At 30.9% G+C, this 15,612-nt stretch overlaps 1 protein-coding gene across 4 annotated transcripts in view; it reads right to left on the bottom strand.

The window, feature by feature from the left end:
- The window catches only part of LOC134685716 (receptor-type tyrosine-protein phosphatase mu-like), a 48,192-nt gene extending 34,237 nt beyond the window's left edge, over positions 1–13,955 (bottom strand). For 2 of the 4 annotated variants that reach the window (XM_063545672.1, XM_063545671.1), the window contains exons 1-4: positions 13,415–13,954; positions 2,902–3,066; positions 1,916–2,161; positions 699–836 (exon numbers count right to left, since the gene is read on the bottom strand). In XM_063545672.1, coding sequence (XP_063401742.1) covers positions 699–836; positions 1,916–2,161; positions 2,902–3,066; positions 13,415–13,490 — 625 coding nt within the window. In that variant the 5' untranslated portion in view covers positions 13,491–13,954. Of the gene's footprint in view, positions 1–698; positions 837–1,915; positions 2,162–2,901; positions 3,067–13,414 lie in introns of all 4 variants that reach the window. The other 2 variants (XM_063545673.1, XM_063545675.1) reach the window with 2 other exon arrangements.
- Between the last annotated feature and the right edge of the window lie 1,657 nt (positions 13,956–15,612).

Consider the following 15,612-nt stretch of genomic DNA (forward strand, 5'->3'; position numbering starts at 1 on the left):
TGATGTTCCCTTGATGTATATCCCACATCTTATTCTAGTCATATAAAGACATTATGAAGTCAGTTGTCCAATTATTTCTAAGACATAATAGCTGATAGTTTCAAAATTTATTGGATTTTCTATTAAAAATTTAAATAGCATTCACTTCTATTTCAGACGATCATACAAAATTGAGAAAGAAAATAGGGAATGTGTCAAAGCGACAACAACCCGACCATATAGCAGACAACAGCCGAAGGCCACCAATGGGTCTAATATCATATATTGAAATACAAATTAAATAGTGGGATCACATTTCAAGACAAGAATGATCGTGTAGTGATGCTGCTTACTCAGAATGTTACATATCTATTGATAAACTTCATTCTTCAAGAGCCAAATACGTACAATACTTGAAACACAATCACGCATACAATTACTGGTTTTTAATATTTTTGGAGCATAAACTAATTACATCCTTGCCCTTTATTACGTTAGTGTAAACTTTTTCATTGTCACTAATCCACATTTACTTCAAACTGTGTCTAAATAGATGGATGAGGTTTCATTTCTGCAAACTTAATTTGGTAACTATCTAACTATTTAGATGCTTGTTCAAATATACTCGTAATTTTTATAGCTACCTTTGAACACATTCTGGCAGATTTTTTTAATTTTAAATGCCTTTAATTCCATGATACATATACTAATATACTTACGTTTCTGACAGTTAAAACCATCCCATCCTTGAGCACATCCACTGGAGCACATACCAAGGATACTATCACAAGCCTCACTTTGATCAGCACAATGACATTCATGTTCACAGTTGTTCCCAAACCGTCCAGCTGGACAGTCTAAAATAAAGTATATTTATGATAAAAAAAATATATTTTTTATTTCAAATACTAGTACTTGCTTTATCTAGATATGGTAAATACTCTTTAATATTTTGAAATATTTAAAATTTGAACTTTTTTTACCGTGAAGGATTTAAGCAACTTAAAAACTATATTGCATGTATCATATCTTATTAAATGCTTTGTATTAAGTCTGAATAAGAAATATTTTATATTATACTTTATACGAAAAAAAAAATGAACTTAGTTTCGCTATCGAATGACAAAATAGATACTTTAAAACACAGTAAAAGAATATTCATTGAAAGCTGCTATGGGTTTTTTTTGTTAATTTTATTTTCTTTAGATATCTTATTCTTGTAATTTCACTATTTTAAAGATCGGAAACCATACTAATGAGATTTATCCTGAACGTGAAATATAATTATTTGTTTTGAAGGAAATTAGATCAACGATCAAATTGAATGTGAAAAATTTATGCGGTTTGTTTGTCAATTACTATGTTCCTCAATACGTTTCATCATTCATTCATTTCAGTAAAAGTAGTCATACAAGGACATTTCAAAATGGTTTTTAGTGTTTCGTCCATAGAAACAGTCAATGAATTCCAATGTATAATAAATACAACAAAGTGAAACAGTGTATAAAATGCTCGTGGATTATCCTAGATATTTAGTCTCACGAAATATCTTTCACACTTCAGCGTTCATTATTACAGTTTTGCCATTCTGATTCTACTTCTAAAAGTGATAGTTTTCTTTCAAATATACTATAATATTAAGGCATACATTATAAGCTTTCTCTGCGACTCAATCAATTGTTCCTATTCTAAATAAGACCCTGGAGTCCGTCTGATTCTTCTAAACTACTTTTAAACATTTAGGCAATGTTTATACTTACATCAATAATCGGTAAAGTGTATATGCAGCATAAAAGCATAAAAGCACAAGACAATGTATATATGTACAATAGCAAATAAATTAACATAAATCTATGTAGTATATAAAGTATCACATGCTATAAAAGCTCTAAAATGCTCATTGAAGCTCTAGCTCTGCTAAGTTTTATATACGTACTGCAATTATTTATATTACAATGTTCCCATCTCTGGTCTTTGTTCGTCGTGTAACACCAGGGTCGAGCAGAATCCTGAGTAGTTCGGCAGTAATTGTCCGGCATCGTCTTATCCGGGAAGTCTGTGACTGTATATGAATGACGATGGGGTTCCTGAGTTTCCCATCTCTGACAGGTATATAAATTGTCAGTCACTGCTTTTGTTCCCATATAATTTTTGGCTTGTCCATTATAAAAGCAGTTGTTTGCTGTTAGTAGATGTACAAAAATAATACTGTTCATGCTTGCAGGTAGTTTTTTTATATTAAATAAGCAATATATGTAACATAGAATATAAGTTATAAAACTTAAATACTAACAAAACTCTAATCATTATTCTATAGAAAAAGATGGTTTTCACACATAAAATTGGAAATTTCTTTGTTGGTAACACGAAGGTATATATGCTGTTGCTATTTTTAAACTCTGCTAAGAGAATGTTTGGTTGCAATTTTTAAATTATTAACATATAAATAGGTTCAAAGGTGTTCGCTGGCAGTATACACATTGCGCCTTCCTTGCTACATTCTTATGAAACATTATTCCTACTTTTGTATTTAAATTTCTTAAATTTTCTAATCAATTTTTCGTAAAAGACCAGCACATTCTCATTCCCTTTTGGTTTGATATTCAATTGATTTTGAAGCTTTGCTAAATGAAAGTGTCTCCTTATTCATTTTCTTTGATTATTTATTAGTTACTGAAAATAAATTTGAAGTTATTTTCTGACTATTAACGAATTAACACGACGAAAACGAAACGATTTTTTCACAATGGTGTAATGAATTTATAATATGATGTCAAAATCGATTCTAATGTTACCGACATGACTTGATATTTATGATATATCGATGATATGTTTAAAATTTGAACATCATACCAAAGAGGTCGAGGCGTCATGCGTAGGATTTCCATTTACCATCATTCATTTACAACGGGATATACTTACAAAGCTGACATCGTGGTCCCCAAAATCCCTCCGCACATCTTCCCCTGGGGCAAACTCCCGTCTCTTTGTTGCATACTTGGTCCCTGTAACATCGACATCGGTAGCTACATTTGTATCCAAACGTTCCGTCCAAACATACTTCTGACAAGCGGGACAAGTCGAATTCTGTCGAAAAGAATATATCAAGACTATAAAATTAAAATACAAACAAGGGTAATAAAACTAAAACTGTTTATTGAAATTTTAAAAGAAATAGTACGGATTTTCTTTATTTAACAGCTTTGAAAAAAAATACCCAAAGATGTTGGCATAACATGGACAATTACTGTTACTAAGGGAATGTTTGTTAAGTAAAAGTATATTAACAATATATATAAAGACATCTTCAAGTCTTAATTGAAAACAACGTTCAAACCTATGATTGTGTTGGATAAAAACCGCAATTTTTATACGTGTGTATAAAACAAATTTCATTGTAGAGGAGTCTAATTACAGCACAAACAACATTTTTCAAACGCCAAAAAGAGTGAAAAATTTATTTTTGCAATATATTTATATAGATATCTTGATATATTTATGAGTGTGTTTATTATTGAATGATTATAGTCCTTTCTGGTCCAAAAACAAAAGTTCCTACCCCCACTGTCAAAAATAGATATTAAATATTCTATCAAAGCATGCTGTTTTAATTTCTCCATATCATCTTTGGGGTTAATGTTAGTAAAAATATATAACGATGGTAATTGATAAAATTCGGATGTAATCATGTCTAGAGATTATTTCATGTATCGTTACTAGTGCACTGCTAGTCTCAGAAAATATCATCAACTTGGCATCGACATAATCAAAACACACCTTTCATAATTCTTCCGTAGCTAAATCTCAATTTTTAAGAAACGAAGTTCTAACTTCCATAGACAAAGTTGATCTTAGAGGGATTTTTGCTATTTCTTTTATGTCCCTTATATTTAATAAAATGTACGTGTATTTAATAAAATTGAGAATGGAAATGGCGAATATGTCAAAGAGACAACACTGACCGAAGGACACCAACGGGTCTTCAAGGCCAGAGGCTCCCGACTTGGGACAGGTGAAAATAGGCGGCGGGGTTAAACATGTTTTGTGGTATCGCAACCCTCTCCATATATCTCTAGCATATGTACGTTTTTGTAGAATAAGGAAACATATACAGCAGTATTTTAAAAACATCCTGCAATTGGCTTTCAATTTTTCGTTCCTAGAAAAGCGCTAGGGACGTACAAAAAAGTGTTTATTCCATTTCAAACACTGTCATAAACATGCTTACATGTGTAAGATCAAAGTCAATATATAGCTGTCTATGAATATAGTATTGTAATCAACGATCAAATTTCTTTAAAAACTTGAATTTGCACTGAACCGTGACAGCTTTAAGATTAAGACAAACAGTCGATTACTATAACTATCAATGATCCAGACATTAAATTATCTTAGACTTTTCTATAAACTTGTTTCTATCTTACCCCTAGCCCCCCCCCCCCCCCCCCCCAAAAAAAAAAACAAACAACAAAAAACCAATATATGTCAACGGAAACTATATTAAAAAATAAATTCACCGAACTTGAGTCCCAACTGTGGCAAGATTTTAAGCATTACATTAGAAAATGTGGCAATAGTGTTTATAAAGTAAAGCTGTATATCATTTTTTTATATTTACACATTTTGGATTATACGAAAATCAATCTTTCATAAATTTCGTCCTTTATTATACTATAATACGGTCTTTTTGAAACCGAACTGGGCTGTTTTATTAATAATATTTAGGCAACAACGATTAAATGTTTGAAAAAAGCTCAAACTTATGTTTCTGTTATTACAGAATATATTTCTGCAGAACTGTGCATGTATGAATCTATAATGTCTAATACAAAAATTTAATGCATGTCAATCAACATGCAACGAAATGGTCTTCAAATTGTCGATCAGTCCGTCATCTTTTGATTTCTATCAGAAAATTGGCTGCATGCTTCAAAACACAACATGGTATGCTTTTAACCCATCGCTGGATTGAAATGGTATTTATTTTCAGCCTTTTATATTGTAAGTAAAACATTCTAAAGTATAAATCAGTTGTATGGTCATTACAAGGCATTAACTATGAACAAGTTAAAGATCGGATTCTATAAAAGTATAATGAAACATGTGATTATTATATTGATGTTTTACTGTACAAGTACATGGACGACTAAATAATTAGTCCTCTATAAAACTGTTGTCGCTGTTAGGAAGTTAGTCGATTGCATCAAATCTTGTCGTCCAACTTCTAATGTAATATTGACGTGACATCTTTTGCAATATTTTGAGGACCTTTAAAGGGCGAACATTCTATATATATATGTTGGCATCATTAATGTATAAAATCTAAAAAAAATGTTTCATGTATGAAAGAAATTCGAGTTATAACTGATTTTAAATATAATGGGCATGAAGAAACCCCAAATCATTAATGCAAACAAAAAAATGCTAGATACACTTACTGATGCTGTGAGGCGATTAATCTATTTAAGACAATTTTCATAATGTTCGTTTCGGCAAAAAAGTTTATCGACAGGTTGTACATAGTCCTGTGTGTAACGTATTGTTACGAATCTCAGTTCATTGCAAAAAAAAAAAAAAAAAAGGATCCACCAAATACTAGGATAATATTCTTTACGTTATACAACCAAGAATTCTCTACTAATGAAATTTTCACAAGAGAAATTTCATGTATAGATATTTATATGTGTCATTTTCTATGTTTGGATATTTCATGTTCACTCTGGTCTCTCAGTACATAAAGTTACGGCAAAAAAGACGATTTTTCGTTTCCTATTGTTTATTTTCCCTATTTGTGACGGTTTGGCCCCTTTGTCTTCTTTTGGCCAGGGATTTCATTCCCACATATTTTAAATCCTTTCTAAAATTCTTTTAACATGCACAAAGTTCTTTTCGAATTGAGCTGTTCCTGTAGAAATCTTATTACAAACATATTTTACGGTGATGGTATTTGATTATATTGATAAGTAAAGAAATAACTAAATATGAATTGGATAAGCCGTTCTGCAAACTTATCTAGGATTTGAATACTATGTCCTGCTTTTCTAGGACTTAACTATTTGTACTTTTTGATATTACAATATACGATATGGGCTTTGCTCATTGTTAATGGTCGTACATTGAACCACGGTTGTCAATTTTCCAAGTCATGTTGTCCCTGGTAGATAGGTGTTTCATTCGCAATCATACTTCTTTATCATATTTTTATTGGAAAATATGAATGAAAGAAAATGACGTGTTGAAACATATCTTGAACCACTTGATTCATATGCAATATGCATAAAATGAGGTCATCTCGAGTTCTTGGTAGTTTTTTGATTTCCATGTGATATTGGTTTTTGATTTGCACTTGATTTGCATGTTAATTTCAGAAGTGGCGTTTTGTTAGGAAAAAATGTGATTGCTTCCGCCATATAATGTTATTACATTTTATAGCCCAGTTCTATCATTTAATCAGAAACACTTTTCAGTTATTGCACTCTGAATTGACTGTTTTTTGGAATTGCTTTCCGCTATCTTGTTTTTAGCAATAAGGTTATGTTGTTTCAAATCTTAAAATATCCGTTTGGGGTTATCTAAGGTCGTTAAAGGTATTGAGTGACTTCACTTTACATTAGAATGTGGCATTTATAAAGAAAATAGATACACGAAGGAAAGATTTAGAATCAATCTATAATTCCAATTTCTGTTTGCTCAGATTTGTTAATAATCTGCAGATTACATTATTTTCTTCGTCAATTTTGTAATAGACGAAGTTTTTAGAATTCATGTATACAACATATATTAAGTTCTTCATACAACCACTGAAATATTTTTTTATGTTTAATAACAATTTCAGTTATGTAATCTGTGCACACTTTTTCACGTTGCTACAGCGACGGATATCATATAACAATTTGAGCTTGAGATAATATTTTCTGTTTGCAAATTAGAACATTCTGGTAATATCATTGAATTGTAGATAAATTGACATTTTCTGGTAGTTAGTGAGAGCCTGGCAATGGCAACCTCCCAGAATTTAGTAATGGCTATATGTATATAGACAAATCTTTATTGCAGTTTACTATAAAAAATGTAAATGTTTGGAGTAATCGTTGCACAAGTGTCAATACTTACATGTATATATACATAAAGTAAATAGATGTAAAACCTTTAACTTGTACGATACATGTTCTATAGGATCGACTTGTGCAAACGTTTACCAAGCATTATTACCAAAAAAAAACCTTTTGATCTTTTCAATTATATATTTCCTGAAAATTATTTAAATATATGATATGTAAGTTTATATTTCAAAAGAGTGTATGCTATTTGTGGTGTTGGTTATTTATACAGGTTATCAAAATATGCAATGCTCAACTTTGATGTGTTTTAGTTTTATTTATTAGTTTTATAGTGATTGCTAATTGTCTGACAGTTATTGCGCATTGGTGCGCTTTTACAAATAACAATATAGAAAGAATGTTTGATTTGCTTTGCTTCTATGTCCATGCCCATTATATTTGGCTTTGAGTAAAACTGTTAGATTTTTATGGCATATAGTCGTTTTACTCATATCAGTGTAATGTAGTTTTTATATCATATTAAATGCTTTTGTGTGAAGAAACTCTTCAACTTCACAAAACAAACTAAATTAAACACTGAAATTATTAGAAATAAAAATTATAATTGTATTTGGCTTAATACCGGTATAGGATTGTGTATGTATGATTTTCAAAATGTATTTATACATTCAATTAGAATCTATCACGATCAACATATAAAAACTGACAGATGAATAAATCTTGAGAAAAAAATATGTATGGTTGCTTTGCGATTTCCCATCTGTATCATTCAAGTGATTGTTATGTTCAATCAGAAGAAATTGTGTGTGATTGAGGTCGTCGAGATCTTGGTCCAACTATATGACGCGTGTTTTTCAATCAGAGGTACAGATATCTAACCAATATGTCAAGCTCTTAAATATGTCGTCAACAAAGAATTCCCAAAATTACAAAACGCATTAATTTGTTTGATTTATTTCATGTTCATCTACCATCAAAGTATGAATTACTTGTACTAGTATACACATATACAACAATGTGACGAAATTCGGTGAGTTCTTGGCTTGCTTTCAAATACTAGTATGTTCAAAAGTACCTTTCACATTGGTATGTAACAAAGTGCCTCAACGTTATATTCTCCCTTGCTTGATGTGAGGCACAGTAATCTGCTTAAATGACAACATTCAAAATAAGAAAATATTATTATAAAGTGTCATGATAAGGACATTTGACACATTCGTATACTTTTATTTATCGGCTTAAGTTTTGCTTTGTAAAGTGGTGACAAAAAAATCTGAATATTAAGCCCTTTAACTAAATGCCGTAATGGTTGACATAAAAAAAGATTCAACTTGTTCCTACGCACTCTTATCATTTGTCACCGTCACTTCAATCGTTGTTTTGTTATACAAACTGAAATGTCTTGTACATCACTAGATTGGACGCCTGATGCTTCCAATATGTCTTTGAAGTTAATATCAAACTTCGATCGATTCAAATTTATTGTGTTTTCGCAATTGTTTGCAAATAAAGGACTAAAAATAATTGTTATAACGTTATTATATAAACAATATCTGCGGCAGCAATCATCAAAGCTTGTAACTAACATTTACCTGGACGGGTATCAAATAATATAAATTATAAATCAATACACTTTAAATTCTCTTGTGTATTGATTATAGAAACATTAGCCACATTGTCTCTCTTAAGAGTCGAATTAATGGATTACTCAAATATTCTTTAATTCATTGATATGAAATGATCCATCAATAATTAATATTCGGTTCCAGGGAACAAAAAGATGAGTCTATATAAGGTTTACAAATTTACTGCTTCGTTTTAAGTTAATCTAAGTTCTAAAGAATTATAAAGTGTAATTTAATTATTCCAGTTATGAGTTGTTAAATTGTACCATACTGTAGTTTTTCAATCCTATCCCTCATTTATACAGACTGAGTGTCTAATTTCCACTAAGTAACAGCTATTTGATGGATCCAAATATGCATGATTGTATGTTAAGCAGTATGTCTGTCCCTATCCATCACAGTCCTTTTTGTCAGTGACTATCACATTTCCGACCGTTCAACCAAAAGTGCTAAAAAAAACTTACTTGTTAAAAATTTGGCCACTGAATGTTTCAAAGCAAGCAACAAACTCAGTTCTTTACAGCCTAAATACAAGTTGCAGTTGGTTAAAATGTAAATAAATGAATATAGTCGGTCGAGGAAGATGTTCGTCCTTGTTTATCATCAACGTAAACTAACCGTGGCAACAATTTATCATTCGTTTATGTTTATTGCCTAAAACCCTTACAAGAAACAAAATATTTTGATTTGATCTATCATTTATAATGAGCTTTACACATATAATGTGTTGAAGATCCATCGAATATTGACCATGTTTAAATAAAAAAAAAATCGGGTGCCAGATATGAAAAAACATATTTTCCTATAAATTGATTTCTCTCCAGATCTACTCGTATATTTTCATCAGATTTTTTTTCTCTTGACAGGAATACAATTGTATACAGATAATGTATTTATAAGGACGCATATATCAAATAAATGAAATTAGGCACCAAAAGCAGAGTTATGAGTCAAAAATAGATAGTTTCACAGGTTTTCAAGTAAAAAAAATCAAGATGGAGACGATGCAACTGTAATCAGACAATAATCATGAATGTAATCTACTGGAATGCATGCATGCAATCAACGTTCATTTATCGTATCATTAAAATCAAGATGTTTGTACCCCTGTCAGTACAAGTTTTAGAGTTCACGTTAATTTCGAAATAGAAATAGAATTTTAGTGACAGTTAAACTTGTTGAACAATGCCAAAATGAACGGGGTTACAATGCTGTTTGACTCAGAAGTTTTAGTGTTAAAAACAGTAAAATAAGATAAAACTTTGTATTCAAATCATCTAAGTAAAATTACAAATCCTGGCAATTCGAGGCCGCTACGTGATGATATTCAATGATATATTAAATTCTTCACAGTAGCAAACCGCCCATGGGTCCTCACTCATGTTAGCTTTCATCATAAGTCACCGTATGGGGCCACATCTTGAGCCGGAAGGAAAGATGGTCGATAAAATCTGATAAGTAATAATTTCACTTACTATCTTACTCAATCTTCTTGGGTTCGACATTTATTCATTTGTTTGTTTGTTTTTGTTCATTCGTTTATTTGTTTAATAATTCATTAACATATCATCGAATTTTATCGTATAAAAGTGGTCATTTAACAGTGGAAACAAAAACACTTAGTGTACTGACTCATTAACATCAACCCGATGTTCTATTACAATGTAATTGCAAAATGTTCTCAGACATCAAGAAGTCACGTCGCAGTCGTGAAAACACAATCAACTGGTGGATATAGCAGTAAATAAGCTATAGTTCGCAATGACAGGAATGCTTTTTACTCTACAGGATAATTAGGGGATGACAAATCACCGCTAGCTCTGCTCGATAGCGGTCTACTAACAAGTTCGCTTCTGAATTGAATTTAACGACAACCACCAACACTTCTAAACGGTAATGACATTGTCATCAATAAATCGACAATATTTAGTTTGACATTTATTCATTGTCTTGTCAACGTCAAAACTCCAATGAATACAACTGTTGCAGGACAAACTAACCGTATGAAATGATCAAGAATTATCGAATTAAAGAGTTCACTATCTAACAATTTAGTGAAGAAAAGCATGGTATTAAAAAAATCTTTAATAGCATGTTTTTTAATGTCTCCGAGAAAATGTTGGCAATACTTCGTAATTATTATTATTTCAAAATTATAGGATGTTCCAGCTGATAATTCAAAATAGCCCCCGTTACTATAAATACAGAATTCAGGAAGGTCAAACAGTTTTGACTGTGTAGTGTCTTACACCATACTGAGACAAAAAATAGTACTTTGTGCGAGTGGTCATATCCTTTAAACAATACTGATGTTGCACACAAAAAAATCATCGAAACCCAATAGAAAATTTTAGATATGACCGTATTTTTTAAGACCTCTTTGCAAGAATGTTCATTTAGCGATTCCTTATACAAACAAATATTTTTCCCGTAGTGGGTTTCATGAAACCGCATATCAACCAATATTTGTTCAATCTTGTGTATAGCAAATATTTGTTAAAAGTATTTCGGATGTTCGGATTTCCACGCACGCAAGATTGTTTTTATAACATACTTTTGGCTCGCGGATTTTCTTATAACGGGTCAAATTAAGAAATTGGCAAAGAAAGCATAACAGTGTGTATCTTTAATTTAGATCACACTGACTCTCTTTTTGTCATTATTCATTTGTTAATAGTTTTACAATTATTTTGGATTGTAAATCAGAACGGGATAGTCAGTAAAGTGATGCCATCTTATATCGCATACTAGTAGCTCATTTAAAACTTGAATAATCATCGGCGTAGAAATAAATTAAATTTCAGATTTTCAGATTATTAACATGCAATTAACTTTTAAAATGCAAATCACACAGTTCGATGAATGCTATAAATTATCAAATGCATATTAAAAGTAACGTTTCTGAGAGTTTCCGTCGACTAGACAAATTAATGACAACAAATTAGGCAATGCTCTTTAAAAAATATTTTCCAATATATCTAAATTACCATTTTCACTAATTTTTGTTTACTCGTTTCATATTGGATACATAAATCTGTGTTTACCTGCCTTTTGCCTCGAGAGAATTAACTGATATTTTGTTTGATCATAATTCAGTTATATCAAATTTTCGTTTTTATACTTTATCTATATAACAATCATCAGAATGACTAAAACATAAGGATGACATGGATCAATAACTGTCATAAAGTACTCTAGTATCCATAAATAAATTGCAATCGTTCGTCCTTGCCCTCCCCGGAGACCCCGCCTGACACAGGGAATCAGACTTCAAAGAATACACTGTCGTCTTTCTTTATGATCAAACAATAAACGGACAGAGGGAAACAATTTCCTGCATCCTATGTGTAATTATTGGAAAATTATAATCTTGTTAACTAATTGGATTGGGTGACCATTAGTGAGAAATATCAGGTTTCTGCTTGTCTAGGGACAAGAAGTCAGACATCTTGGCCGAAGGGTTGAAGTCTTCTTGTCAATAAGTAGATATGTCAACTTGTGCATAATATTGATACTTAGAGAATCTGACATGGTTTGTGCAAGTGAATTAATATTATAAAGACATAATTGATTATAGTTTGTTATTTTTTTGTTTGTTTTAACCAAGGGTTGTCTATTAAAGCGTGTTTTTAAATTCGAAACTTAAAATTTTAAATTTGTCTTGCCGGGAGTCGGTATTTATTTTCGTTATACTGTGTCCCGAATATTATCCAAAAATTTACAAGGAAGAAGAATCTTTACTTAATATCTTAACATAAAAATTCTGCACATGATATAAAAAAAAAATTATACTACATTCAAGACAACTTCAGTCCACATAAAAATATCCCAATCCATGAAATATCATTTTAGTTTTGCCGTTGAAAGCTGCATACTGTAAGGCTGTGCTAACCAAATGCAGTTCTTCAAGTGATCGGAGTAAAGAAATGTACAACACTTCCAGGATTGAACAGACACCTTAAATACGGTGTTATGAACAGGGTGATGACCCTCATAAAACTACCTGATAAAATGATGATTGAATCTGAAATGGACATAAAATTATATGAAATGTAACTGAAGATATTATTTATCTATTATAAGGATAATCGTGGTAATAGTATAGTCACTGATGCGTAGAACACATGTACATTTATACCATAATGAATTGTAAATGTTATAAGCAGCCAAAGGCCGCGAATGATAACAATTAATTTTACTTTTCACAAAAAAGTACAACGTAAATTAATAAAGTAATATGATATACAAAAGTATATTTATGCAAATAAAACTATACCACGGTGCATGAAATACGCCCATCATGATAATAATGAAAAACTCTATCGTATATAATTTTTATTTGTAACATATTACAAGACCAATAAAGAATTTTCACACATTTCTTATATCTAAATTAACTCAGAAAGATCATGTATTACAGAAACAAGCTAAAACACACTAGCGTCAGATGAACGGGTTTAACCTTAGTATGAAAGTTTAATATTGAGATGTTAGGTCATGCAACTGCAGGAAATGACAAAACTAATGATAATTAAATGGTATAAAATGATCAAATATCGACACAATTCAACTTAATTCTTTGATGTGGAGTTTATAATTTGACAATTGTATGGTAATAGGTTAAGTCAGATCACGAATGTAAAGTTGTGCTTTCCTGTGTGAATTTACTTGAAGAACAAAGACATGCAACAAACACTCCCATGATACTTTTTATCGACTAAGAAATGTTGCCAAAACTTGTGTACTTACCCCCGCTGGCTAAATAATCCACAGAAAACACATAGAAAAGTATTAATCCACTAGAAAAGTGTAATAAATTCCTCATTTTGTAAAATCATTACGTATTATCTCCCATAATTAACATTGTTTATAAATACTAATTATAATGTTTATAAGAAACTTTGTTTGTCCCACTTTAAAAATAGAGCACTTCATCTGCCAACATTTACATTGATGAAGATCAGATACAAATAGCGCATGCGTCAGCTCTCATCAGCAGCCATTTGTTGCTGCCATATGGGGAATATCGGAATGAGATCTGACAAATGCATTTAACTTTTTTAACAGGTATTCATAGAAAATACAGAACACCTTGCTTCAGTAATTAAACCATTAATGCAGAAAATGATGCACGGTTAAATTGAGTGGATAGTGAAGTTTTAATAACAATGGAGCAATGGAGGTTATAATTATCTGTATGGTGTAATGTTACTTTACAGGCCGATCATCAATACCACTGTTATCAACACTTATATAAGATGTTAAGACATTCCATAAAGAACAACATGGCACGTCCCTTTGTTTGTTTATTAATCAAGTGTAGGGGGTAACCTTTGTAATAAAGAAATGATTGGACATTAGTTTAACAACGTACACCTCGGGACAGGGTGAAACCTTATTTACCGCACTGATAACAAGTACATGTTGATGTATCTGTTGATTTATTGGTCAATTTGTTGTGTATTGTTGCAATGGATGTAAATTAAGCACTTAGATAAATTAATCATTTGCAGTGAATTGCAATCTTTACAGCGATATTATATGATCATAAACAGATGAAATAATTATATTTACATTTTAAAAAAAAACGAATTATTGAATGGTTAATTAGTACAACAGGCTTTTGCGAGATTCAACACGATTAATAAGGGTTGCTTGTTATGTGTTCGTTTAAAAAGTGTAACCATATAATTTTAAAATAAAAAACGAAGAATTGTTTAATTTAATATTGATATATGTTTGGACATTTTTTTTATAACAATTGTACACAACTGAAACGGGATTCTTAAAAAAAATGTTTTGTTTAATTGATAATGGATGTTTTACATCTGAAACCGGTGTTCTCTGTTGTAAAGGTATTCAATGACAGGACAATGCGCATTTTTTTGTTTATGCACGTCCAGATCAATAGTACAAGTGTGAACAATGAATGCAAATTTATGTATGAACTAGAAATCTGATGCTCTGATGATATTTTGTATTGTTATTATCTAATCATGTAATCAATGTAATGACTTTCACATGCATGAGGCTCGGTTAGACCATCTGTTATCTCTCACTGTTATTCTGTCATTTCTTATCAATCATAATTAATTGTAGTAAGGTCATGATTATCCTTTATTTACAAAACGTTACTCAGCCTTCTTAATACCAACAGGAAATTTGAACACATCATTGTAGTTTCGAAAGATAAATCAGGAAAGAAGAAACACGAACTGTCTTTGCTTTGAAGATGAGTATCTGGGTTTTTTTCTGGTGTGATTCCACAAACACATAATAATGATAATACAACTTCTCCATTATTTTGAAAATTTCAAATATTGAAATAAGCTTTATTCATCTGTGAATGACGGACATCAACCTAAAGATTCCCTTTATCCAATTATTTCAGAGTTTAAATCTACCTTGGAAAAGAAAATTTTTAGTCTTAAATATACCGCCATCAATTATGTTTATTATTATTTTCTCAGAATATTTTACATGAAGATGAATTTATCAAATAAGGACTAGAAAAAAACGTAAAACGAGTTACACGCGAAAAACAAATTTCGTTGAAAAACCAAAATAACGAAATCCAATGAAAATACAACGGATATGTCCATAAAACCAAACAAAATAACTCTATTCTAAATCAACTGATGGAAAGAATGGAAAATAGCTGTCATATTCATCCTGACTTGATACAGGCAATTGTGTGAAGAAAATGGTGGACCAAATCTAGTTTTATAGCTAGTTGAACCTCTCATTTGTACGACAGCTGCTTGTATGTTCCGACTCCGTTATAGTGAAAAAATTGAGAGCAACCGAGAGCAAACTGAACAGATAAAATTGATTAACATGACAATAATTGGAATCCAGTAGCCAAAGCTGTGTAAACATTCACAAATACACTACGTACACAACTGACGAAAAATTAATAAAAAAACATACAATAAATCTGACAAAGA

The sequence above is a fragment of the Mytilus trossulus genome, chromosome 1 (genome assembly GCF_036588685.1).
Source record: "Mytilus trossulus isolate FHL-02 chromosome 1, PNRI_Mtr1.1.1.hap1, whole genome shotgun sequence".
NCBI classification, from domain to species: Eukaryota; Metazoa; Mollusca; class Bivalvia; order Mytilida; family Mytilidae; genus Mytilus; species Mytilus trossulus.